Genomic DNA, 27,968 nt, shown 5'->3' with positions numbered 1-27,968 from the left:
CCTGAAGCCCCCGGGAGGAGCCGAGGTCTAGTGCGGGGGGGGAACCAGGTCAACTCAAAGACCTGCAGTGGAGGGAAAGATGGGGAGCCGCGATGCTGAGGCACTGCTTGAGCACTGATTTCGGGAGCACTCTCAGGGGCTGTGCTCTGGCTGGGTCAGGTTCCTTGGGAGACCTGCGAGTGGACAGATCACACAGGCCATGGGACGGTGGGTCTCATTAGGGTAGATGCCTTGTCACAAAGGCTGAAATTACCTGAACAGGGGCAGGGTTGGGGGGGAGGGGAGAAAGACGGAGAGAGGGGGCGGGTGGGCTCATGGACTAGTTGTCTTAAATTCAGGTCCTATAAATGAAGATCTACACCAAGGAGGAAGGAGGTGACATTTGTGATTTTACAGTGTGCAGTCTCTTCCTGGTCCTTGTGCCCGGGGTTAGCTGAGAAGTAAGCAGGAGAGAGGGCTGGAGGACTGTGAGCACCGGGCAGGGAGTGGGGTGCTCCCCCTTTTTGTGTGGAGCCTCAGGAACGGTGAGGGGCCAGGATGTGGGCGCAGAGCACAGGGCTGGGATGGCGGCCCTGCCATGGCAGCTGTGAAAAGGGTGTCAGCGGCCAGCTGGGGGCTGGACTCGGTGGGGGGCGGGGGGGGGGGTTCCTGGGGGAACAATGCGCTCCAGGAAGCAGCAGGAACTGCTGCTGATTACAAATCAAGGCGCGATTTTCCTCCCGTTACCATGGTGATGGCAGGCCCAGCATCTTGAGTAGGGCAGAGCAGGATGCAGCCGGATCTTTTAAAGCCACAAGGACAATTTCCCTGTGTAGTTCTTGGCCTCCGGGCTCGGCTTCCTCCTCTGTCCGTTGCCCTGGCCGAAGCCCTGGGCCTTGACTGCCCCTCTGGAGAACGGGCAGGGCCTGGCCTGGGGCTCCGGGCATCCTCCCTCAGGCCGCCATGTCCGAGGTCGGCTCCCTGGCAATGGTCAGAGCCAGTGCTCCTGGCTATGCCGCACCCCACAGGAAGGCATCTGTTCACAGCTCTGCACCCAGTGCTCCTTTGCTGTCCCAGCGACCTGCACTGTCCCACACAGGAGATCCGGCCACTTGCTGAGCCGGTGACCCTGCCTGTTGGGAGGCCCGTGGTCCGCGTGGCTCTCACCCCGAACTGACTCTGAACAGGGAGCAGCAGCGCCCCTTTGGCCCCTCACTGCCCCCTGCCCCCCGGCTGGCCGCTGGGGTCCCACCAGGAGGCAGCCGGGCCCTAGGGGGCCGCCCACCGGGAGATGCCCCGTTGGCAGAGCCGGGCAGCCCCTCACCGTGCCAGGCCCAGTTTCGCCAGGGCCCAAACAAAGGGCTTTCACGGGGTGTAATCCAGGCCGCAGGGAGAGCGGTCAGGTGCGCGGGAGGCGCGTTCACAGGGCAGCGCCTCGTGGCCCGGCTGGCACGGGGGCCGGGTTCCGGGCCCGTCCCAGGGCGGCGGAGGGGCGCTGGCAGCCAGTGAAGGCTCCGTTTGTGCGGCTGTCAGCAGGGAGGCCAGGCCTTTTAAGGGGCGAGATCGTGTGGCCCGATAGCAGCGGGGGAGCGCTCCCGGGGGGGCCCGGGCCCCCGTGAGGACTGTCGGGCATTGTTAGCTGCCCAGCGTGTGAAGGCGGACCGGGACCCGGGCGGTCAGCTGATACCTGTGCGAGCCGGGCCCCGCCGCTGCGGCTCTGGTTACCGGCCCGCCGGCCAGGCGAGGGGGGCATGTGGCCCCGGCTGAAGGCCCCTGCGTGTCCCCAGCAGTCTGGACAGAAGGGGAGAAGGGACAGCCCTGGGCAGGGCAGCGGGCCCAGAGGGGAGCCCCCCGGTCCCACGCAGCCCTGGGGGGTCGCTTGACCTCTGTGGGCACTCTGTCCGGCATGCAAGTAAGGGGTTAAGGAGACCCCGTTTGGGGAGGTCGCCAGCTGCACCGACGTCTAAGTGGCCCCTGTGGGGGTCACGGTCGGGGCCTTCGCTGTCCATCTGCTCACGGTACCCGTGGCTCCGGCAGAGGCCCAGAGAGGCTGAGCGATTTCCCCGAAGTCACACAGTTTCGAACCGGTTAGACTGCAGGCCCGGCTCAAGGACAGCTGCCCCCGAGTGCCAATGGTGCCTGCCACCCAGAGCTTCGTGAGTACCCCAGGGAGATGCAGCCTCAGTCTAGGGAGCTGCGTGGTAGGCGGGGGGCTGGGTCAGGGTGGGCCAAGGGGAGCGGCCTCCCCAGTCTCAGTCCCAGGAGCCCCAGCCCAGGGGAGGAGCCGCAGTCCAGGGAGCAGCTGGTTGGGTGGGCATCACCAGCCACCAGGTCCCGGGTGCAGCAGGGGAGCACCCTCAAACTCAGGCAGCAGGCATGGCCCCAGGGCCAGCCGTGGGCAGGGACGGGACCTGTGACTCGCCACCTTCCCAGAACAGTTCTGTGTGCCCCGGAGTCCACAGGGGAGGAGCACCCCGGCTCCCACAGAGGAGGACCACCCCGACTCACAGAGGGGAATACCCTGGCTCTGCTTCCTGCTGGGCCAACTAGCCATCTGGGGGCTTGGGAGCCCCGTGTGACCAGAGGCAGTGTGGGCATGGGGCGGCCCAGTCCTGGACCCCCCGCAGTAGTCAGGAGAGCACCCCTGAGAAGCCAGGCCCCCCGGGACCTCCCCAGGCCTGCCCCCTGCCTACCCAGGACTCCCCAGGCCACTCTTGCCTGCTCTTTGCGTGGCTGTCCACCAAGCCCATTCTGTGTGCCAGGGAGGGGCAGGGCCCCAAGGCCTGGACACGCACCAGAGTAACAGAATCGGGGTGCTGTGGGCCCCTGAGGGACAGGCAGGCCACGCGGTGGAGGGCTGGCCCGTAACGTCCTCCCTCAGGGCCACACCTATCTGAGCCCTGATGCCAGGCATGAGCAGTGGTCCAGGGTGCCCACAGTCACGCCTCTGAGAGGCCCCAGCGACCACGGGAACATGGGGTAGCTTGCAGGCGGCGCCCAGGGAGTCCCCATCCTGACCCACAACCTTGGGTCTGGAGAAGGGAGGACCACGTGGCTGGCTTCTCCAGGCCACACCCAGCCCTGCTCAGGGGTCTCTCTCGGTCCTGCTGCCTGGGGACCACATCCAGGCCCCCCGCGCACAGTCTGGGCTCAGCCCCCCTGTAACGCTCTGGCAGCAGTGAGGGGCTTTCACTGAGCCCCCCGGGCACACAGGGTTTGGACCATTCTCCTCGGAGGGAACTGAGGGGCAGCAGGTCTGAGGGGGTTTCTGCTCGGAAGTTGTAGGGGTCACGAGCCAAGGTCACCCACACTGGTGCTGAGACCCACTGCAGGGACCCACCTGCCCCACCCCCACTAGGGCAGAAACTGGCCCTGACTCACTCCTCCTTCCTTTCTTCCCTCCCTTCCTCCCTCTCTCCCTCCCTCCCTCCCTCCTTCCTTCCTTCCTTCCTTCCTTCCTTCCTTCCTTCCTTCCTTCCCTCCTTGCTTCCTTCCTGCAGTATCTCCAGCCAGTGACTCCACTGCTCTGCCTCAGTTTACCTTATCTAGAAAACTACAAGGCTTGAGAGGCTGCCCTTCTCGTCGGGTCATGGCAGGACAGAAGAGAATCAAGCATGCTGCACGTTTGCTCCCGGTGGCCATCACCCTCATCTCTGGGAAGGTCGCGTGTGGCAGGGCAAGGGGGCGGCCACCGGCCCCGTGCAGGCTGTCAGGCCTTTGTGACTTCATTGGCCAAGGACGGAATGAAATACTCTGTACTCACTCCCAAGAAAGGCACCTGGGAAGCACTTCGTCAACGCTTAGCGTTATCATTGACGCTATTGCAGCCCTGCACCAGCATCCCTTCCCGCCATCCCCTCCCCGTAAGCCCTCAGAGTCGGGTCCCTGGGCAGGAGTGTGTGTGTGTGCGCCCAGGGTCAGGCAGGCTGAGGATGCAGCTGGGCGGGCAGGCCTGGCTCTCTGCGCCCCGATTCCTCTGCCCCGAGTCTCTCAAGCTGTCCAAACACGGGGGCAGCTGAGGAGGAAGCCAGGAGCAGCCCTGGGAACGGCTGGCGGCTGCAAGAGGACGTTGGCCCCTGTTTGCTTTCCCGGGACCTGGCCATTTCCTTCTGTCTGCCTGTTTTCTTGGCTTCCCCGTGGCTGCCTGCTGGGCCCAGACCCTGGAGCCCCAGCACCTCAGAGCCGAAACTACAGATTCACACATACCCCGCCGGGCTCCCACCACCGGCGCTTGGTCCTCCAGTTCCTGAAAGGCATCATGGGGCCATGGCAGAGGGTGGTTGGCTGCACCCAGGTTAGATCCGGGGCCACTGTGAGGCAGGAAATGCCCCTCCCCAGCCACGACACAGTGCTGGAGCAATCCCAGCCCTCTGCCCTGGGGTGCTGCCTTGGGGAGCAAGAAACAGAACTCTTGGGGGTCAGAGCACTTTAAAACGAGTCCAGACTCCAAGAACCTGGTGGTAGCCATTCTCAATCGTCACCAGAGCCTTAAAATACATCGAAACCCTCCTTTGCCGCTCCTTAGAGGTCACGGCCGGAAGCTCTGCTCGGTTCCTTCTCCCATGCCTCGTGCTCTTCGGCCTCCCCCCTGCCCCCCACCCCCGTTCTCTGATAGCTTCGCCCCCACCTTCCCTCTCAGCCATGTGTCCCTCTCCCTACTGACTGGCAGACATTAGCACCCCGCCTTGGAGTGGCCAGCGCAGACAGTGGCCCTCATTCTCCAGGGTTGTGCGGTGGGTTTCACGGCGCCCTCCCTTGGGCAGGGTGTGGGGGTTCATCTGCCAGCGGGGTGTCCGGCTGGAGGTGTCTCTGGCTCCCCCGGCACACCCCAACCCCAGCAAAGGAATCTTCGGCTCCTGGCTACCAAGGAATTTGGTGCAAAACTGGGCCTGAAGGAGCCTTAAAATGTGTGTGGCAATGGAGTACTATGTAGTTGTTAGAAAAGACGAAATCATGAAATTTACATACAAGTGGTACTACATGGAAAGTATCATGTTAAGCGAAATGAGTCAGAAAGAGAGGGACAGACATAGAACGATTGCATTCATCTGGGAAAGATAAAGTAACAAAATAGGAGACTAACACCCAAGAATAGCCAAGATAAGTACGAGGAGGTTCACTCCATGGCTTGGAGGCCAGCCGCCCACGCTAGGGGAAAAGGCAGCTCAGATAGAGAGGGGAGCACCAAATAAAGGGTGTTGGGAGGATCCTCCCAGGATGGGAGATGCATGCTGAGAGTAGACTATAGACCCAACATGATTGCCACTCAATGCCTCTCTTGCAAACCACAGGACCCAAAAAGAGAGAGAGAACAAAAGGGAATGCCCTGCCACAGAGGCAGGGTGGGATGGGGGGATGGGGGGAGGGATACTGGGACCCGTGGTGGTGGGAAATGGGCACTGGTGGAGGGATGGGTACTCGATCATTGTATAACTGAAACCCAAGCACAAAATTTGTAAGTCATGTACCTCATGATGTCTCACTAATAAAAATTTTTAAAAAAATGTGTGTGGGTGGGTGCGGGGGTGTCATTGTTGGAACACTGCATACCTGAAACTGAACTGGGAAGAACCTTCCTCAAGAAAAAGGAAATAGGGGCTGGAGTGATAGCACAGCGGGTAGGGCGTTTGCCTTGCACGCAGCCAACATGACCAACACAGGTTCGATTCCCAGCATCCCATATGGTCCCCTGAGCACCACCAGGAGTAACCCCTGAGCATCGCTGGGTGTGACTCAAAAAGAAAAAAAAAAGAAAAAGGAAATAAATCAGTAAAGTCCACTTGGAGCGGGGGGGGGGGAGAATGGAAGGCCATGCAAAGCCCAGGACTCACAGGATGAGTGCTCTCTGCAGTGCCTGTGCCTGAAGTGGGGGTTATTTCAACACCCCCAACTCCCCAGGGGAAAACAACCACTCCTGAGCTCTGGGCTAACCCAGGCTGCTCCGTACCCTTCACCCTCCCCGGGAGTTGTTGCCCAGTCCTGAGAGTCCAGTGGATCACCCCACTGGACCCGCAGGCCATCCCAATTCAGGGCACACTAGGGAAGACAGAGCCATTGGAGGCTCTTTCCCGGGGGCCGCGGATGAAGGTGGAAGCCAGGGGACCCCCTCCCCCAAGCATCTCTCCGCAGGGAACCGAGGGGCCCCAGCTCCTCCCACTGTGTCAAGCCTGGAGACCGTTTTTCTGTCTTTAGCCCAGCTTGTCTTTCCCGAACCTGTGTGTCTGTCTGTCACCTTGTCACTTGAACGTCCTCCTCAGGTGTCCTAATGTCCAGTTTGGACTGTTGATTTTTTCCCGCCTTCACTGTTAATGGTGCCAATCTTCTTGGCGTGTCTAGAGGGTCTTCACCTGCGTGCCAAGCTGGTGATGCTGCCACAGCCAGAGCTTGAGATGTTTGTGTTTCTGTAAGTCTTTCCTCTGAGGTCCCGTCCATCAGAGGGAAGAGATCAGCCCTTTCGGGACCCGCTGGAGAGGAGGCTTGCCAGGTCTGGCGCAGACAGTGTGGACTAAGAGCAGAGGACCTGGGCTCTGGGACGCCCGCTGAATCCTGCTCCTAGCTTCCGTTTGCTTTGGGGGATCGAGCCCAGGGCCTCAGACGCGATGGCTGGCCACAGCCCTGCCCTGGCCCCTGGGTGTGTATCCCTTAAACTCTCCCTGTCTCAGCACCGCTCACGAGGGCTTACAGGTTGGACTGTGGTGCCTCCGAGGCACGTGGGGGGGGAGGGGGGGAGTCTTGCCTCCAGTTCTTAGACTGGGCCGTTCTGTGGAGATGAGGGTCTTTGTAGCTGTCAACTCCATGGGAGGTCACAAGGCTGGTGTCCTTGTCAAAGGGGGTCGTGGGACATTGAGACACGAATCGGGACCACATGGGCAGACCTGGGCGGAAGTGACCACTGCATACCAAGGACAGCAGTCAGGCCACAGTCGCCCTGTCTATCCTAAGAGGGTGCCACCCGCCAGAGTCTTGGTTAGGGACACCCTGATCTGCAGAACGAAGGATGCAGAAGGAAATCCCGTGGTCTACGTGAGCCCTGTGTTTGCCAGGCAGTCCTGGCAAATCTGATGCTGAGGCTGAAAGCAGAATCTAACGCAGTGTGAGCACTGGGAGAGACCCAGGGCCTGAGCACACCTTCACGTGATGATCGAGGTGGAAGCGGAGCCCAGAAGGGTTAAGCAACTTGCCCAGGATCACACAGCACTCAGCGTGTTCCCCGGGCTCTTGCACTCTCTGGCTCTGTCTCAACTCTGGGCTGCCTCCTGTCCCGACAGAACGGGCTTCGGGCTTCCTGCCAGCCCGTGCCTCCTCTGCCTGTAGTTGGTGCCGACCCACACGAGTCCCTCGTCTTTTGCACGGCCAAGGGGAAAAAAGAGGAAAAAGCAGCGCAGGGCAGGGGGCGGAGTCGGGCAGACGGGATCCAATCAGATCACTGTAGATGGAGTGGCCACGCCTCCGCGCTCACCGATTGGAGGATGGGTGACACTCTCTCCTCTATAAAATAGATGCCCCGTTGCAGGGTACCTTGGGATCTGGGGCTGCCCAGGAGTGGCCCCGAGCACCAATAGGTGTTGTCCCCAAACGGAACAAAACAGAGCAAGACCAAAGGTCGCATTAGCCTCCAGCCAGAAGGCCCTTGGGTCCCCCTCCCCTCCCCCCGCCCTGCTCCCAAGAGGACAGGAGCGGGGTCAGAAGCCAGGCTCTGCATCTTCGCTCCTTCTAGTCCATTAGATACTTGTGAACCCCAACTGTGTGTGGGCCCCGGGGACCCAGCGGCCAGGAAGACAAAGTCCTGCATTCAGCAGCAGAAATCGATCCGCAGACCTCGTGCCTCCGGGCCTGCGCCGTGAGCCAGGCTCTGCAACTGGCCTGTGCCACCGTGCCAGCTCCGCGGATGGACTCGCTTCTCACCCCTGCTCCAGAGCCAGGCACAGAGAGGTGGTGGGCTGACTGCCTGAGCCACCCAGCCCGTGAGTCACGGGTAGGTGTGAGTCACTCCTCACAGGTGTGAGTCTCATCATCACGACCACAATCAAAATAGCTGACAGAAAGAGAAATGTGGGCTGGAGGGATAACACAGCGGGGAGGGCGTTTGCCTTGCACGTGGTTGACCCGAGTTCAATCTCCGGCATCCCATATGGTTCCCCTGAGCACCACCAAGAGTAATTCCTAAGTGCAGAGCCAGGAGTAACCTCCGAGCATTCCAAAAAGCAATAATAATAATAATAATAACAATAATAATAAATTCTGCCCCCATGGAAAGAAAAGTAATAGTTAAGAATAATAATTACAGGGCTGGAGCAATAGCACAGTGGGTAAGGCATTTGCCTTGCATACGACCAACCCAGGTTCAATTCCCAGCATCCCATATGGTCCCCTGAGCACCGCCCGGAGTAATTCCTGAGTGCAGAACCAGGAGTAACCCCTGTGCGTTGCTGGGTATGACCCAAAAAGCAAATAAATAAATAATAATAAAACCATGTGGCTGAGAGCTCAAAGTGCTTACAGGAAGGTCCCTCCCAACACTTCTCTTTGAGAGGTGGAGAAACTGAGGTTCAGAGCACTGCTGGGGGTGTGAGGGCCCCAGAGCTGGGTGACAGCATCTGTCTCTCCCACAAGTCTGACTGTTCTCATGCCAGGCCCAGGGTTCACCTGGATGGTGAGGGAGGATGTGGGTTGGCGGCTTCATTGGTACCAGGTGATGGAATCAGCATTAACTGGTCATTCGGGCAGGCTGGTCATCATCCCCCCCCCCCCGATGCGTGAGGCAGGAGCAGGGGATGCACTCAGGGAGCCCCTTCTCTCAGGGCAGATACTTTCCGAGGCAGAGAGGAACTGTGGCTTCACCCCGCGGGGGTCCCCTCACCCATCTGTGCGTCCGATTTCATATCCAGGCACCAACCCACTCTCTCCCCCACACGTCTGTCCATCCGCCCACCCATTCACCCGCTCATCTGTCCATTCGCATGACCACGTACCCAAACACTGATCATTCTATCCACCTCCCCACTCACCCAACCATCCACCCATTCATTCTTGCCACCCATCAATCCGTTCACCCATTTGTCCATCATTATCAAAACATACATACAGCCACCCACCCACTCATCCATCATCAATAATCCATCTCCTCACTTATCCATCCGTTCACCTACCTGTTCATCCGGCATCCATCCCCCACGCCTCCAGCCTCCGGCCCACGTATCCATGAAACTACCCAAGTGTCTGCTCACGCATTCATCATACAAACACACACACATGCATCCATGTGTTCCTCCTATCCAGACACCTGAGGACAGAGAAAGAAAAGGTCCAAGGGAGGAAACCAGCCAGATGTCCAGCCATTTTATTTGCCAACGCTGTCATCCCGATACAGTGCCCTCAGGGGGAAGTCCAATGGCCAGAATCTGAGGGGCGTCCAGCACAAGGGGCCACAGAGCTGTCATCTCAGCAGCGTCTGAGAGCACGGAGTCCCGAGGTGCCGCTGCCTCCTATGGTCCTGCCATCCTTCTCCCTCGCCTCCCCCACACGGGGGACAGTAGCTGCACGGATGTAGGAGACACACCATTCCCGCTCCCCCAGGCCCATAGAGAGGGACACCCAGACCCACAGCAGAGTCCAGAAAGAGACACGAGCACCCAGAGGGGATGGAAGGTGCAAAGTCACATGACCACCCCCAAGAAACCCTAAATGCACAGACACACACACGCAAAGGCCCTGGAGGCATGTTAGGACCCTCCTTGTGGGCAGAGAGGCGAGGGCACCTGCCCACCGCTTCATCAGCCTGCCCTGAGGCCAAACTGCCCCCCATATCGCTTTCCTGTCCCCTCACTGACACTGGCAGCACTCTGGGATCGCGGGGCATCACAGAGGCTCCCTGAGCTGGTCTCTTCCGGTGGCCGAGTCCCTGAACTCGATCTCGGTCATCTGGGGATGGTGTGGCCCCCCTGGACAGGTTCTTCGCGTGGCCACTGCATGGCCACCGTGTGGTGACCACTCAGCGATGCTGCCCCAAGGCCTGAGCTGAGGCTGGGACCCACTTTCTCTCCCAGTTTTCAGCAGTGACCCGCAGACCACTTCCCAGGGGACGGTCCCTGGGGGAATGGAGCCACTCAGGGTCTCACCCCTTCCCCAGCCCAAGGCAAGGATACCAGAATGAGAAACAGCACAGACTGCGGAAGGATACGGTATAAATAAAAGATTCATATAAAAATAGTCTCTTATAAAATAATCTCTTTATCCAGTGGTGGCTCACCCTCACCTTCCAAAGGATGGGAGTTTTATTCTTCCTTTCTCTCTCTCTCCCCCAAACTGGAGTCTGGCCTGCCGAGGGTTAGAGGGTGAGAAACGCCTCGCCACGTTAATTCTGGGTAAGTAGCAGCAAACGGCAAACAGGTGCGTCCAAGCCCAGTGCCCGGTCCAGGAGAAGGGGCCCTGCTCCCGCCTGCCAGCGCCTTCATCGCAGCGGGAGGGGCTCCGTCTGGCGCTGTGACTTGGCTCCTGGTCCCAGCGGAAAGTCCTGCAAGGAAAGCACGTGGACCATCCCTGGACTGCAGAAAACGGATCCCGGCGAGATGGGAGGATTCTTTTTAATTAAATAAATTAATATTATTTTTAATCAGAATAAATCGTTAAATATTGCTATGATGAGGCCCAAGGTCCAGAGTTTCTGCGGAGAAGGGCTAGGTGCCAGCCCAGGGGTTCTCCCCCAGCGGTGTCCGGGGGTCCAGAAGAGCAGCAGTGGGTGGAGGAGAGGGCGCTGGGGAGCGCGTCCCCTCAGCAGGAAGGGGTCTGCGGGAACCCCACGAGAGCGCCCCCCTCAGCTACCATGGCCGCGGGAAAGATCTGGGAGGTGAACCGCAGTGGTGAGGCAGGGAGCCGGTGCTGTCCGCTGAGGTCTGGGGTGCAGCGGGCGGGGCTACGGGGCTCACTGGCCCGTCCGTGCCCCAGAGCTGCACGTGTGCACCCCAGTGCACTCCCTAGCACGGGTACACCCAGTGCCGCATGCGTGCACCGTGGCACACTCACTTGCACGTGTACACCTCGGTGTGCTCGCTGCACGTGTTACACTTGACGTAGCAGCACCAGTGGAATTTGCAGTTGCACTGCCACACGCGGGCGTACTGGTGGGTGTTGTAGCCGCGGCCACAGCACATGAGGTCGCAGCCGCTGGCCTGGGGCGCCGTCTTGTTGCACGCACGGCCCTGTGTGCCCACGCTGCCCGTCACCGGGTCCTCCTCGCAGTAGTTGGGCGACTTCTCGATGTACACCAGGTCCGTGTCCATGGGCTTGCGGTAGGACAGGGGCTTCTTGATCTTCAGGAAGGCGGGCCGCTTGTTGCGGCTGGCGCGCACCGGCTCCACGTGCACCGCCTCGTTGTACTTGTCCTTGAGCACGTAGCCCAGCTCGCGGAACTGCGGCAGCGTGGTCCAGCACGTCTTGGTGGTGCACGAGCCCGACACGCCGTGGCACTTGCACTCCAGCTTCATGTTCTCCTCCAGGATCTGCAGCGGGGAGCGGGCGGGAACACGTCACTGCTTGCAGGGCTGGGTACCGCGCCCGCCCCGCCCCGCCCCCGCCCGGCCCCGCCCACCAGCCCCGCCCACCAATCCCCGCTCACCAATCCCCGCCCAGACAGACAGCCCCGCCCATCAGTCCCGCCCCGCCCACCAAGCCCATCCACCCAGACCACGCCCACACAGCCCTGCCCTGCCCACCCTGCCCCACCCCAAAGGCCTCGCCCCGCCTACCCAGTCTTTCCCCACCCACGAAGACCCGACCTGTCCATCAGGCCCTCCCTACCCATGCCCCGCCCAACCTGTCCGTCAGGCCCCGCCCACAAGACTCCGCCCCAGGGTCTCTCCCCGCCTATCCAGCCTTGCCCTACCCTTCCAGACCCACCCCGCCCATCAGGCCCCGCCCACTAAGTCTCACCCCGCCCCACCCACCCCAGAGCTGCCCCACCCATTCAGTCTCGCCTGGTCAACCTCAGCCTTGCTCAACTCCTCCCCAAACTTATGTTTTTCTTTCCTGCTGCTGGGAACCCAGACCTGGAGTCCCTGACCTCAGGCCTGGGGCTCTGCCTTCCACCCCACACACTGGAGCCTGCTTGACCTTCCTCTTAGGCCCTTCGTTTGGCAGGTGGGTGAGCTCTGGGCAGCTCAGACCAATACACTGGTTCTCTCTGGCCTGCCAGCACAGGGCTAAACATTTTGGAGGGGCCAAGGGGAGGGCGCCTTGCATGCTGCCAACCCCGTTCAGTCCCTGGCACCCCATATGGTCCACTGAGCCCCACCAGGGAGTCAGCCCTGAGCATCCTGGGCGTGGACCGCAACATCATAATAAATAAATAGATTTTTTTAAAATCATTTTGGAACCAACATTGAAAAACTGAGAGATTTTAAAAAGCCATTGATGGCAGATCCTTTTTTTTTTTTAATTTTTTTGGCAAAGTCAAACACCAAGCAACTCTAGGCAGAAATCCAACTGTTCTAATAAACAGGTACCACTGGGTGCTGACCTGCTGGCATACAGCTGACCACCAATGCCGAAGCCCAGTCCTGCTGTCCCAGGATGTCACAAGATCCCAGCCTTGTCACGGCAACAGCTCTGAGAACCTTCTTTAGAGCTCCCTGCCCTCCCTCGGCCACAGTCCTCACCACTCCCTATTGCCTCCTGGGAACAAGCTGTGTTTCAGCAGAGGTCACGGAATTGGATGCCTTATGCCTATCAGGTGAGGTACACATCGGGTCTGAGAGCCCGGGCACTGGGTCTACCATCCCTGGCAGCTGCTACATGGTATGTGCCCTCTCCCTTCTTCTAAACTCCCCTGGGCTTCCATCATGGATTTCCATAAGGGAGTACTATGTGGGTGGGAAGGCGCGGCCCTGTTGTGAGCCTGCCCCCTCAGTCATCTGTGCAGTTGGGTAAATGAGGTAAGTGAAGGCAGCAGAAAGGAGACGCTGGGGCCCAGGTGTCACCCGGGGGCGTTTCTGGGTGCTGCCGGCCTCTGTTCCTGCCCAGGACAGACTTCATGATTCTCTCCTGCTGGCCCCGCCCCGTGAGCCATTCTTGCCCCAAAGCTGATCTCACCCTTTGGGCAGCTCAGATAGAGAAGGGAGCACCAAATAAAGGGTGTTGGGAGGATCCGCCTAGGATGGGAGAAGCATGCTGAAAGTAGACTCTAGACCCAACATGATTGCCACTCAATGCCTCTTTTGCAAACCACAGCACCCAAAAGAAGTGAGAGAACAAAGGGGAATGCCCTGCCACAGAGGCAGGGTGGGATAGGGGGGATGGGGGGTGGGAGGGATACTGGGATCAGTGGTGGTGGAGAATAGGCACTGGTGGAAGGGTGGGTACTCGATCACTGTATAACTGAAACCCAAGCACAAAAATTTGTAAGTCTACAACTGTACCTCATGGTGTTTCACTAATAAAAATTAAAAAAAGAAAAATAGAAAAGCACAAGCCTAGTGGCCAATCAGCATGTGAGGAGCTCCACTGGGCGCCAGGCTGCTGAGAGGCCCAGCACCCAGTTGCTTCCTGGCATCCAGGATGTGAACAGAAGGTGCAGACCTGGACGTGTGTGCCACCCCCAAATGCCGGGGTGGAAATCCTAACGCCTGAAGGTGACGGTTGGTCATGGTAGCGGGGCTCCAGGGGAGGGGCCTTCACAGTGCCTCCCAGGACTAGGAGACACCGCGGCCCAGGCCCCTGGAGGACCTGGGAGAACATGCTGGCCAGAAAGCCGGAAGTCCGCCCGAGGCCGCTCTTGCCGCATCAGCCCTGGGCCTCGCGCTCCAACGCCCGTGCACCTGCTGAGCATGGGGGCCCGTCCCTGGTGTCCAGAGTTGGCAGCTGGCAGGGGCTCGGCAGTTCTGCTCCTGAGGTGCAGGGCCAGAAGCAGGGACACTCAAGGTCCGCGGTGAGACTTAGGAGCCGCACACAGATGGGGCTGGAGCGACAGCACAGCAGGTAGGGCGTTTGCCTTGCACACAGCCGAGCCGGGTTCGATTCCCAGCATCCCATATGGTCCCCTGAGCACCGCCAGGAGTGATTCCTGAGTGCAGAGCCAGGAGTAACCCCTGAGCATCGCTGGGTGTGACCCCAAAAGAAAAAAAATAAATAAAGCCGCGCACAAGGGCGCCTCCTTCCCGAGCCCACCACAGCCGGGGCACGGGCGAGAAAACAGGGAGCCGGCCACAAAGGGAACAGGCTCTGACGGGCCGCAGCCTGGGGGAAGCCATGGGCCGAGGGAAGAACCAGCCCCACGTGGACCTCAGCCGCGCTTGTTCATTTTGTAGGGCCAGGGGGAACAGGGGACCCCCAATTGGCCCCAGGGCCACTCCCAGCCCTTCTCTCCACCAATGAGGCCGTGCTTCTTCTGTGCTGAGGCCCGAGGAGAGGATGCCGCAGTGCTAGGCGCCGCCAAGGTCACCTCAGTGGTGCTCAGCAGCCTCCAGGGGTGCTGAAGGTGTGGCCATTGGTGCTCAGGGGAATCGGGGGATGCTGGGGATCGAACCCGGCTGGGGCCTACGCCAGGCATGTGCCTTCACCCTGCCCTGTCCTCCTAAGATGCATTTAAACACCATCTGGAACTTAAAGATCTATAGAGTCGCGGATAGATCCGTGGGCTGGCTGGAAGGTGAGGACACCGGGAGTTGCTGGGTTGCATGTGTTGGTTTCCCTCCGAGGTCATAAAAAACATTACAAAATCAATCCACACCACGGCAGCCCATTATCTGCAAATATATCTCAAAGTGTAGAACAATGCACTTCAAGCGAGCCCGGGGCATGCGCCGTGAATTACACCTTAATAAAGTTGGTTGGGGTTTTTTGGTTTTTTTTTTTTTTAAGCTTTTAGCGGAAAGTGATGCATTGTGTTTGCAAGGCTGGGACCAAGTGTTTTCGCTGCGGTGGGCACCGGGCAGGAAGCCCAGGTGCCCTTGGGTCCTGCTGGGTCCGGCTGCCACTCCCTCAGCTCGTGGCTTTCACACATTAACCCCCTTCTTCCCATGAGGCCACTAGGAGCCCCGGGGCCATCTCAGTATTTGGGGGAGGCCCTGATCAACACCCCATCTCTAAGCCAGCAAACTCTGCATCTTGAGAACCCACTGTGACCACAATTATGTCTCCACTAACCTGGGCAGGACTGGTGGCCGAGGTGGACAGCTGGATGGGTACACAGTCCCCTCGCCAAGATGGGGCATTAGCATAGAAAGTGTGTGGACACGTGCTCTGGGGGCCAGAGAGATAGTCTGGGGGTTAAGGCACTTGTGTTGCATGTGGCCCACCCTAGTTCAATCTCTGGCATCACTCAGGGCCCCTCAAACACCACCAGGAGTGGTTCCTAAGAGCAGAGCCAGCCTCGAACTCAAAGCTCAAGTCTTTGCACCCTCTGAGGCTATTACCATCACCCGGGGCTCCAGAAACCTTGAATTAAGGATGATTCAGAGACGGTAGAGGGACTGAGGGGTGACAAGGCACCCATCCGTCCATCTTCCTTCCTGCCTTCCTCCCTCCTTCCCTCCCTCCCTTCCTTCTTTTCTTGTTTCCTCCCTCCCTCCTCCCTCCCTCCCTCCCTCCCTCCCTCCCTCCCTTCCTTCCTTCCTTCCTTCCTTCCTTCCTTCCTTCCTTCCTTCCTTCCTTCCTTCCATCTCTAACCTACTTTTGCCAGTCAGGCCCCTTCCAGCAGTGCTGGGTACAAGGCCGTTTCCCCCATCCTAGCTTCAGGGGGGCACATCCCGCACCCATGCAGTTACCCCCAGAAACTCTCCCACATGTCTCTAGGTGTGGGAGGGCAGCAGAGTCCGGGGGACCCCAGGCAGAAGAGGGCTGGGAAGACGGTGTGGGCACCCCAGAAATCAGTTTGTTCTCTCATCAGTGACTGTGAGAAACAACAAATTTGGGGGCTTCCCCCATTCGGGGTCATGGCCCCATCACCACGACTTGCCTAATAGTATCATCACCCCCCGGACCCCTCCCCGCAAGAAACTCATGGGCATGAATGGTCAGTCCCCCGCCCTCTCCTCCCTCCTGCACTCTGTTCTAGAGAGTTCCTTTAAACAGGGACCTAAAGCATGTGGCCTTCTGGGACCATCTCTGTTCCCAGCTGCACCCCCACGTGTGGGGAGCACGGGCAGAACTCCTCCCTGCCGTGGCTGCCCTGGGGCCCACCTGTGGCCAGTGGTGGCTTCCCGAACTCTCCTTTCTTCCCATCCACATCTTCCTGCCGTCCACCCGCGGCTCAGCCCTGTGCTCGGGCATCCCCGTTCGCTGCCTACACCCTCCGGCCTGTATCAGGGAGGCCCAGCGTGGCCTCAGGAAGGAAGCATGAGCAGCCCCCGGGAGGCGCGTGCCTGTGTGTGGAGTGACCACGAGCTGCCCACAGGCGCCATCTGATCCCTCAGGAGGCCCCAAGAGCCTAAAGGTCCACCCTGGGGCCCACCCTGGGGACAGGCCTGAGCGCCTGGACTCCACATTGTGCTTGTGGGAGGCCGATCTTCGAGATACCAGGCAGAGAAAACAATGCCCGGGGCAGAAGGCACGTCGAGCACGCGCCGACTGGGTTGAGAAAGACCCTACGCTTGCGTGTTCCTGTAAGCACCCGGGAGAGAGTCCTCTGGAAGAATGCTGAGAAGCTGGTGACGGTGGCTGCCCCTCTGGCCCCTGTTTCCAGGAAGGGCCGAGTACATGCTGCCTTCCCTTTCAGGGAATTGCATTTTGTACCTTTCAGCTATTCTACCGTACTAGTGGTGGTGTGTGTGAAAAAGACACCTCCTCCATAAAGCCTTCCCTGATTGCTAGAGCAGTGAGGCCCCACCCCCACTCCTGGACCATTCCCGTGGCCTTTTCACCCATGGAATCTCCATGGCCAAGGCCCTGGGTGGTTCTCTGCCTGCAGTTTCTGCCACCCAGCCGAGAGCATTTGGGGCGGACACAGAGATGCACTTCCCAGACCCCCTCTCAGCGGAGGCTTCGCTTCCCAGCCAAGGTGGAGGGTGGACCCCGGGCAGCCAGGGGCATAGCGTCGCTCCCCTGGTTGGGAACTTGCCTCGGACTGCACAAGGTATAGAGCACTGGGGACAGAAGGGCCAGCCTGAGAGACCCCGGCCAGCACCGCTGCCCCGAGTCCCTCCCTCCCACCCCCTCCTAGCCCTGGCCACAGGGGCACTGGGATGGGAGGGAATGGGGTGACGGCCCCAACCTCTTGGGGTGCTACGTGGGGGGATCACAGCTGCTGTGTAGTCCCGGGGGGTCTCACCTGTTCCTCAGTTCTCCCGCATCTCATCATAAAGTGGGGGCTCTGGTAAGGAGGGCGAGAGAGCCCAGGAAGACTAGGGAAGCCCCCCACACTCCAAGAGGGTCCTGCAGGGAGCAAGAGGGCGAGTCAACGTTGGGGGAGACTCTTCCCAGGCCTGGAAGGGGAGGGGTGTGAGGAGCAGGGGGGAGGCAGGTTGGGGACAGAGGGAGTGGGGAGGTGGGGGTGTCGCAGCTGGGAAGCTTCTAGATTGTCCCTGAGCAAGGAGCTCCACTAAGGGGCACCCACATGGGGCAGCCATGAGGCCTTCACAGGTCCTGCCAGGCGGGGCAGGGGGGAGACAGGGGAAGCCACTGGTCACCCCGGCAGAGGGGGGGCTGGGTGGGCAGCGGGAGCTAGGCGGGGGGCATCCCTGGTGACATGGAGCCGGACAGACACAGAGGCTGTGTCCTGAGCGGGCAAGGGTTGCTGAAGAACTTAGGGGACAGGAGTGGCAGGACACAGGGGCACCTGGAGAGCAGAAAGGCCTCCTGGAGACTGGGGGTGATGTGGGGAGGGGGTAGGGGGAGAGGGAGGGGCCCCAGGGTACCCACAGACTAATGCACAGGGCGGAGCCAGCCACAGCCAGCACCTACGAACAAGGCTGGGTGTTAGAAGCCATGACTGGCCACCGCAGGGAGAGACGGGGAGACCCGGCAAGAGGGGCGGCCCTGGGTGACCAGTCAAGGTCCCTGACAAAATGAGAGTCCTCTGGGGCCATATTAACTGAGGTCTAGTGCCCACGCAGGGCAGAGGTGGCTGTCTGTGCTGGTGGTGTCCAGAATGGGCCCAGAGTCCAGCAGATGGACAGAAACAGGCAGAGCACAGGGACGGGGCGGGGTGAGGGCTGGAGACCCCCACTGCAAGAATGGAGCTGCTTAGCTTGGCCAAGGCAGTTTCTGGGGTCCCCACTCACCGCCACGCCCTTTCTGCCACCCTGTCCCAGGCAGCAGGACTGCCCGCCCCCCTGACCAGGGGTGGACATCAGCCATCCCCTCCAGCTGACCACAGTTGGGAGGGACGAGTTGCGGGTGCCCAGAGCGCTGGGGAGCAGTGGGGGGGTCCTGGGGGGATTCCTGGGCCGGGTGGGGCCTGGCGGCTCTCGTCTCGGCTCCTCCACCCGGCCCCAGACCTGCCCGGAGCAGCAGGAAGGATTTTCCGCACCGCTGGAGGGAGGGAGATCAATCTCTCCCTGACAGGTCCCCGGGAGGTGCCAACAATGTACCAGGTGCTGCCCAGAGCCCAGCATCGCCCAGGGAGGGGGCTCGGCCCAGGAGGGGCCCGCGGGGAAACTCGGATCTGAGACACTCCTTATTCGAAACCCGAAATAGACTCTATGGCAGTGGCCCTGGGCGGACCGGACTGGGGGCGCAGAGCGGAGAGCGGGAGGGAGTGACCGTGGTCCTACTGCGGAGCCCCAAGTGCCGTTTTCCTGCGGCTGAGACTGGGACTGCGGCTGCTCCTGCGGGACCCAAGTTCCCACCTGTCTCCCGGTGTCCCCCACCCTCCAGGAGGCCCTTCCACCACACAGGAACTCCCACACCATCTCTCCTGCCCCCGTCCTTCCCCCGTGCTGGCTGGACAGCACGGGCTGGTCCTGGGGGGCCTCCCCTCCCCCTCCCCCCTCCCCACGTCTCACCATGAAGTGGGGGGCTCGGGCACTAGCAGGGGCTCCTCTATGGGGCACCCCTCACTCAGCTCACTCAAGCCGCACCTAGTCATTGCATCCGGCCCCCATCATCCCTGGCGGGGCACCAGGGCGCACATGAGCAGAGAAATGGGGCGCGAACCCACTGCCCAGCACAGACAGAGGGCGGGGGCCACAGACTCGGACCACCCAGGACCTCCTGCAGGCCCAGCTCCTCCCCTCCTGCTCTCCCCCTGCTCCTCCCCATGTTCCTCCCCATGTTCCTCCCCTGCTCCTCCTCCCCTGCTCTTCCTCCCCCTGCTCCTCCCCCTGCTCCCCCTCCCCTGCTCCTCCCCTGCTCCTCTCCCTGCTCCTCCCCTGCTCTTCCTCCCCCTGCTCCTCCCCCCCTGCTCCTCTCTGCACTCCTCCCCTACTCCTCCTCCCCTGCTCCTCCTTCCCCTGCTCCTCCTCCTCTTCCAACTCCTTCCCCTGCTCCTCCTCCTCTGCTCCTCCCCTGCTGTTCTTCCCACCCTCCTCCCCCTGCTCCTCCCCCCATCCTACCTTTTCTCCCCCCCCTTGCCACACCTGCTTCTGCTCTTCTCTCCCCTGCTCCTCCCTCCCCAGCCCTCCCTCTCTGCCCCTCTCTCCCCGCACGCCCCTGCAGCTGTATTCCTCTGGGCGACACAGATGAAAGTGGCGAGAACAGCCTCTCGGGAAACATTCCGAGTATTTTCTTTTTGGTCGCGTTCTTGAAGTCTATTGAACATGCGGGCTTCCAACAAACACTCCCATCTTGGGTGGGGATGCGGGGGGGCGGTGTGCCAGGGATCGGGGCACCAGGACACAGCAGGGTTCGCCCTGAGCACTGGGCACCGAGCAGCCTCCCGCCAAGCCCCACCTGACTCTCCGGCCCCATCAGTGGCCTTGGCCAGCTTTGGGATCTTGTAAGAACTTCTCGTGACCACGCCCCGGCCACCCCAGACTCGTCTCTTCTTGGGTTCCTGCCCCCTGATACAGCTGTAGGCCCCTTCGGCAGTGGGCACACACTGCCAAGCTCACCCCATCACACGCCCTCCTCACCACTCGCGCCCCACCCCACACCCGACACCCGAGCAGGGGTGCCCACACCACGCCCCGCTCTGCCCCTTAGAACAGACGCAGTCAGGCTGACACATGTGCACTCACAAGCATAAAAGCACACACTCACACATACATACACACGTATGCACAAGTTCATCTGTGTGCACACAATGCTCACATATGCCTATACTCACACACTCAAACAGGCATACACACACTAGCATTCACACACATGCACACATGCACACACTCAGGCACACATGCACACGCTCATACACACATAATCACACACACACACTCTCACACGGACCCACACTCACACCCGCAAACAGCTCCTACTTGTCCTACAGGGCATGGGAAGGGGCTCACACAGAAGTCTGCCATGCCATGAACTCTGCCATGTGCGTCCTAGACTCAGACAGACGGACAGACAGACACCAGCCTTTCAAAGGGCTTCCGGGGCGCTGATGGCCGGGGGGGCCACGAAAACCCCTGTACCCCGGGAGCCGGCCGCAGCCATTAATTCAGTCATTCACAGATTCATCACAGATTCTATTTTTTTTTCAGTTTTGAAAAAAGTTCTCAGGCCACACCTAGTGATGCTCAGGGGTGATTCTGCACTCAGGAATCACTCCTGGCCGTGTTTCGGGGGACCATATGGGGTGCTAGGGATTGGACCCAGGCAGGCCACATGCAAGGCAAACGCCCTCTCCCGCTGTACTCAAGTCCCTCACTGGTCTCATCTTTCCCCTCTGCTCAGAAGGGTGGGGGGGTGGTCAAAAGGGACAGGGGCACTCTGATCCGGGGTCCCCTCTGGAGGGGGAGGGGGTGCTGCTGGCCACACCCACTTACCATGGACTCTCCAGGGAAAGTGCCAAGGACCCAAGGACCGTCCTGCTGTCTGGCCTCACTGCCCAGGGGGCCCCTCCTGTCTCTGCCCCAGGCAGTCCCCTCCCTGCCTGGGACTTTGGAGACAATGCCATGATAAGAATCAGCCTGGCCTTCTAGAGGAATTGTTCCTTTCCATTCCTTCGAGGAGGGGGACACAAAAAGTTTTGCCCTAAACCAGAGAGGGCCGGAAGTAATGTGCCTGGCACCTGATTGGGGGTGCAGGGGGTGCAGGGCAGGGGCAGCTGGGGTCCACTGCACCCTCTTCTCTCTCCAGCTGCCCCAGGCAGGGCCTGAACCCGTCGGCTCCTGGCTCGGGTGCTGTGGGGTGCTGGACATAGCCGTGCTCAGTCCAAGAGTCACCCAGTGCGTAGGAGACAAGGCCAGGCAGCAGGACCGAGGCCCCACGGGACAGTGGGCATGTGGCATTAGAGACACCCTTGCCAGCGGCCCGAGTGGGTGCAGATGGAGGCTCAGCCGTGACCCCTTTCCTGAGCCTGGGCCCCAGAACCCCCTGGAGCAGCCAGTCAGCTACAAACTGTCCCCCAAGACCCAGGTCTGCAGCCCTGTGGGGGAAGGAGAACTGTGTCTCAGCACTGTCCATCAGCGGGTGCAGGAGGATCTCGGGGACTGGGGCTCAGTGACCTGAAGAAGCCCTGACCCGCTCGGAGGGACCCAGGGAGCGTTCAAGGCAGTGGACCCCACAAAGCCCGCACTGAGTCTACGCTCCAGGCCTAGGAAAGGCGAGTCCACGGGCACAGAGAGAAGGTTCAGGGGCGGTGAGAATGGGGGGAGACTCTCGGCCCCACCCAGACCCCCATGAACGCACATGGCACACCTCCCTGCTCCAGCCCCTCCCCACCAACCTCTCCACGCACCCTCGCACCCACATCCTGGTTTGCTGCCCCTCTCAGCACCCAGAGCACTGGAGGGGCATCACCACGGAACTGCACTCTGTCTCGTCTGCAGGCTCTCAAAGATGCGTCTCAGGGGCCTCCGCCAGCAGAGGAAAGGATGCGGGAATGAATGAATGAATGAATGAATGATGAGCGAACGAGAGCCTGCATGAAGGAGCAGACTCACGGGCAAATGAACAAGTTGGTAAAAAGACGAGTGAATAATGCAGTGAGTGGACAGGTAGCCAATAAATGAGTGACCCATGACTGCATAAGTGAAGGAACGAATGAGTTAATAAATGAGTGAACAATGCAATGAGGACGAATAACAAGTAGACGTGAGTGAGTAAGAGAGCGAAGGAGTGAGTCAATAAGTGAGTGAATGAGTAATTCAATGAGCAAAGAAAGAAATGAGTGAAGAAATGAGGGGATTCTGAATGCTACTGCATCAGTGCCTGAGTGAGGTCACTCACTCTATTTTTTTGCTTTTTGGGTCACACCAGGCGATGCACAGGGGTTCCTCCTGGCTCATGCACTCAGGAATTATTCCTGGCGGCGCTCAGGGGACCCTATGGGATGCTGGGAATCGAACCCGGGTCGGCTGCATGCAAGGCAAACGCCCTCCCTGCTGTGCTATCGCTCCAGCCCAGGTGACTCACTCTTCTCTGAGTCTGTGTCCTTCCCGGGGGGGGGGGGGGGGGGCCCGCCGTGAGTCTCGACACGTCCCCATTGGAGCAGGGTGAGAAGCACCAAGCTGGGTCTTGGGGCCAGTCACTGCAGGGGGGACGGAGGAGCAGGGAGGCAGCTGAGAGCGCTGCGCCCACCCAGCCCCTGCAAAGTCCAGCCAGGTGACCCCAAACCAATGAAGCCCTTTGACTCCCTCTTTTCTGTGCTGGTCAGTGTCCTGTCCCAGGTCCCCTCCCGCGCAGGGACACCTCCTGGCGATGTCATTTTTTCTGTCCTGGCAGAGTCAGGTTTTTCCAGCCAGGTGGTGGTGGGTGGGAGCTAAGGGTGGTGGGCTGAGGGGCAGGGAAACATCCAGGGTTATCTCCGTCCCCAGGGAAGATCCTGGGAAGGTGTGGGGGGAGCACCCCCCAGGCCGATGAAATGGGGGGTCATGCTCAAGGAGGAGTCAGTTTCTTACTGTTTTGAAACTCCAGGGATTGTCTGGGAGCTGAGACCCGGAGCTTAAGAGGGACTTGGGGTTTGTCCCGCCACTGGGCGCTCCTCGCGCCCACCCTCCTGGGCGTCTCTGAGGTTCTGTCAGCAGGCCAGGCTCTGTGGTACAGGGGACCCTGGCTCTGCCACCCCCTAGCTGCTGGGTGACGGAGCTTTATTTAACCTCTCCGAGCCTCGGGAAAACTGGGGGTGCATAATAACGGAAGCCACGTCAGGGTGCTAGCAGAGACTGGAGACAGGTTGCTAGAGGGTCCGTGCTCGGGCCCCGAGGTTTGGCAGAGAGCCGGTTCGAGTCTCCAGGTTTCTGCAGGTTTGTGCTCTACAGAGGGTGGCATCCGGCTTGGGGAGAGCCTAGAGGATGGAGGTGGCGTCCTAAGGAGAGTGAGCTCCCTGTTCCCAGGGGCAATCAAGCTGCCTGGTGCTCTGCCCTGGCCAAAGCGGAGGCACCTGCGGGCTGGAGCTGACCTGGGCCTGAACTGAGCTGGGAGAGAAGGTAAAGCAAAGGCCAGATTCCAAAGACCCAGCGTGACCGCAGGAAAGAGGACGGACCTGTGCGCTCAGCTGATTCCACAGCACCGAGGGATGTTAGGAGACCTCCTCGCTCCTTGATGTGGCCAGAGAAGCACGAAGACCACTAGGTGGGGGGAGCCCGCCAGTCACTCAAGGAGAACAGGGTCAGAACCTCAGCGGTTCCCGGGCTGGGTGGTCCTGGGGGCAGGTGTGCAGAGTCCAGGTGCCTCCACAGACCTAAGTTCTTGGCAGCTGCAGTTTGGCTGTTTCTGAGGCGCCTGGTGCACCATCAAAAGCCGGAGTGTGGGGCTGGAGGCATAGCACAGCAGGAAGGGCATTTGCCTTGCACAAGGCCAACCCGGGTTCAATTCCCAGCATCCCATATGGTCCCCCAAGCACCGCCAGGAGTAATTCCTGAGTGCAGAGCCAGGAGTAACCCCTGTGACCCAAAACCCAAAAAAAACAAACAAAACCCGGAGTGCCCACAGATGACCTGACCGGAAGTCTCTGGAACCCCCACTTTGGAAGGGCGTGGCCCTCAGTCTGCAAGGGTTCAGCCTGCGTCATGGGAAAGTCTAGGCCGCGGGGCCTTTGTCACCTGAGTGGCCTTTCATACCCCAGTCCCTTCCCCAGGGCCCACACACAGCTTTCGGGAGTGAAGGGGCCTCAACCAGGGACCCTTTTGGAAACGAAGAACAACGCGGGTCGAGGCCGCTAGTCACTTTCCAAAGAGCGGGTTCAGCAAGGGAGTGAGAGCAGGGCTTGGTGCTGAAAGACAAACGCGAACCAACCTACCCAACTCGCCCTGAATTCCTGCTCCCTTTTCTCTCTGAGCGCCTGGCCCGCGGGCATGAAATGGCACTAAATATAGACACGGGAGCAAGTGAATCACTCGGAGGTGCCACATGCCGCCCAGGGCCTGTTTTACGGTCGAGTTGTAAACCACGGAGAGCGGGGGCTGTAATTAAACGCTGACAGCTTCCAACTGCCCAGAGCAAGGAGGGAGAGGCAGGAACGCGCCAGGGACCCACAGGCCGGGCCGAGCCTCAGAAGTGAGTCAGCCCACGGTCCAAGTCACCTCTGGTGATTCTCCCCACGCCCCCGTTCTGCTGCCCCCCCTCCCACTCCGCGCCCCAACACACCCAGCTCACTCCCTCCTGCCTCCTCAGGGCCGGGTTCCAGCCCCTCCGCTGTTCTCTCGGGACCGCACTTCCTGTTCCCAGCTCGGCCCTCCTGACCCGCATGGGAAATGGCCCCTCTGCCTGCTTCATTTCTCCCTCTGTGGCCCTCAGAGGTTCCAACTCTCTCGGGGACGAGCGTGCCCTCTGCTTTCCCTCTGGAATGTCAACCCCGTCGAGGCAAGTGCCATCTAATTTCCGGGCCTAAGACATGACCGGACACATCAATAGGTGCTTCTCGAACACCAGGGGATGAATCAATGAGTGGATTTCCAGCCCTTTCTTTCCGCAGGTCTGGTGACCACACTGGGAAAATGTCCAACTTGCCAGCGATGAGAACAGCTCTCCAACCTGCTCATTCAACCAATTATCCTTTTAAATAAGTACTCATGCATCCCAGATGCCCTCCCCCACTCATCCATCCTCCAGTGCCCATCCTTTACCCCACTCATTCATTCCCTCATCTATCTACCTACTCATGCACCATCCACCCACCCATCCACCCACCAACCCATCCATCTATCCACCCACCCATCTACTCATTCACCTATCCATCCACTCACCCATCCATCCACCCACCCATCTATCCACCCATCCATCCATCCACTCACCCACTCACCCACTCATTCATCTATCCACTCACCCACCCATCCATCCACTCATTCACCTATCCATCCATCCACCCACCCATCCATCCACCCATCCATCCATCCATCCATCCATCCATCATCCATCCACCCATCCATCCATCCATCCACTCACCCACGCACCCACTCATTCATCTATCCACTCACCCACCCATCTGTCCACTCATTCACTCATTCATCTATCCACCCACCCACCCACCCACCCATCCATTCTCCATCCCTCTAACCCCACCACTGTTTGGCCTACCCGTCCCTGGCCTATCTGCCATCTGCTCAAGTTAAGAAAGCCAGAAGCCTCCCTGGAGCCCAGGACAACCGGGATGCCTCACGCCTTGGCTGGTGCTTCTCAACATTTTCCCAAATATGGCCCCCTTTGGGCCCCATTTCCTTCCTGTGACTCCTAGCCTCATGCCCTGACCCCCAATGGTGACTCTCGCCTGTGGCCCCTTGCATCATCCTGGTGGGGTGCACTCTGGGATTAGGGGAGTCTCATTCTGCAGTGGGAACTGCCTGGGAGCCTGGATACCCCGAAGGACATGGCCTGGGCCCTGCCGCCCATCTGCGGGAATGGCCTAGTGGGGAGCCAAGGCCATAGCAAGGACAAGCCCTGAAGCCAGAGCAGGGGTTGGGGTGCAGGCATCCCAAGAGTAGCGGCCTTCACTGAGCCTCAGAAGCCACTGAGCGTGCTGGCAGAAAGTGGCCGGGAGGCGGGTCGAGGAGCCCGTTGGGAGATCCTGGGCCCCTGGACTTCTCTGGGGACACAGAAGTGTTGGGGCTTCGGGAAGACAACACCCATCCACCAACAGCCAGGCACCAATGGTGTTTTGGGGCCGTGTTCCTGGCCCCCTGGCCCTCTCCCCTTCCACTTCCTGCCTCTTCCCTCCCGGCAGATTTGATAACACCCCAGAGTCCTGCGCCCTGGAGGACAAAGGGGGCGATTGTCCCCTGGTGGGCGCCTTTTGACTTGGTCTCATCAGGGTGTAACTGAGCCCAGGTTCCACCTCTCTGGGGAGCCTCCCAGGCCCCCCCCCCAGGCTGCCACCACCCCCTCTGGGGGGTTTCAAGTGAGGCCCCAGCAGAAGCCCCAGCAGCCGGTGGGAAAACTCCCAGGAAACCAGAGGTTTCTCCCCACAACCCGACAACCAACTCAGGCTGGCGGGGGGTCAGGAAGGCAGGAGGACTGACCCCCATGGCTCCTATCAATAACCCTAATGTCCGACAGGCCTTCGGGCACCGTAGCCTCTGCCTCTGTTTGATCTTGCTCCCCTGGTGATTTCAAGGGCAGGACTCATGGGGGGCCGCCAGCGACTCTTCGGGACCCTGGAACTGAAGCTCCTCCCAATTCCCGGGGCCCCACACTACCCCACAAACCAGGATCGCTGCTCCTGGTCTACAGATGGAGAAACTGAGGCACAGAGGAGCTGTAACATGTCTGAGGCCACTCCACCCACAAGCAGCAAAACTGGGGTCCCCAGGGCCCCCATGCTAGCATGAACCATGCACCCCAGCATGGGAAGGGGTGAAGGATGGACACACCGTGGCCCCCGTAGCCCCCCGGGAGTGGTCAAACGGTCCCTGCACCCTCCCCCCCCCCACACACACAACCGATGTTGAATGAATTACTCCATAAAGAGAACATTTGGCATCTGGGTCATGCGCTGGTGTGTGAATCTGTCCCTTTGGCCATCTGTGTCCTCCAGCTCCTAGTGGACAGATGCTGGCCCGAGGCTGTGGTCAACAGTGAGTGAGCAAGGGGGAGGTTTCTGAAGCTCTCTGTTCCCGTCCTGGCCTTGGCAAAGGGAAGCGAGTCCCAGAGAGCTCTATCTTATGGGATGTGGGGTGAGGGTAATCAGAGTGGGACTGGTGACCCCTCGCTCCCCACCCCGGACTGCCCTCAGCACTCCCTTCCTCGCAGACACGAGCCCTGTGTCTCTCTTGCCCCCGCACGCTGCCATCAGTGACAGGGTCAGTGGCACCTGCCGTGACCGTCACTCCAGGCTGCGCTCCCCAAGCACCTCCCAGGCCACGAGCTCCAGCCACCACCTCTGGGTCCTTCCTGGGCTGGAGCGGAGAGTGTCTTAGCAGCCCAGGGTCAAGGGGGCACTCCCGGGGCCAGGGGGCATGAGGCCCGAGGGGGGATCCTCCTGGCCCCTCCTGGCCCCTCATGGCATCCCACATCCCACTCGGCCTTCTAGCGGGGCCCCTCCTGGGCTATCCCGCGGGGCCCTTGCTGACCTGACCTGGCTGGGCTCTGTCCTGGCTGTGTCATCCAGTAAAATCAGAACCTCCTTGGGCTCCACCCTGACCCTCCTCAGTCGCGTCCACTGCACCTTCCTCTAGGCCTGCCTGCCCTGGCCTGCCTGCCTGTGCCTCAGGCTGTGCCCCAAGGGGCCCCCACCAGCAGCTCCCACATCCTGGCTCCCCTGGGGCGGGTGGGAGGCCAGCCCTGGTGGCCAGGCGGGCGGCCTGCTCCTTTGCTCACTCACTGTTGAGCCTCTGGCCAGCATCTGTCCACTAGGAGCTGGGAGACACAGATGGCCAGAGGGGGAGATTCACATACCAGCACATGACCCAGATGCCAAATGTTCTCTTTATGGAATCATTCATTCAACATCGGTTGTAAGGGGGACAGGAGAGATAGCTCAGGGGTGAAGGTGGCCAACCCTGGTAAGAATCCCAGCACCCCAC

At 60.2% G+C, this 27,968-nt stretch overlaps 1 protein-coding gene across 1 annotated transcript in view; it reads right to left on the bottom strand.

Annotated features, from left to right (window-relative positions):
- Positions 1–10,902: 10,902 nt before the first annotated feature.
- The window catches only part of WNT7A (Wnt family member 7A), a 44,714-nt gene continuing 27,648 nt past the window's right edge, over positions 10,903–27,968 (bottom strand). Inside the window, exon 4 of the mRNA XM_056129587.1 lies at positions 10,903–11,477. Coding sequence (XP_055985562.1) covers positions 10,998–11,477 — 480 coding nt within the window. The 3' untranslated portion in view covers positions 10,903–10,997. The remainder of the gene's footprint in view (positions 11,478–27,968) is intronic.

Source organism: Sorex fumeus, unplaced genomic scaffold (assembly GCF_029834395.1).
Source record: "Sorex fumeus unplaced genomic scaffold, SorFum_2.1 ptg000072l, whole genome shotgun sequence".
In the NCBI taxonomy this organism is placed as follows: domain Eukaryota; kingdom Metazoa; phylum Chordata; class Mammalia; order Eulipotyphla; family Soricidae; genus Sorex; species Sorex fumeus.
This window is presented reverse-complemented; position numbering and strand designations above follow the sequence as displayed.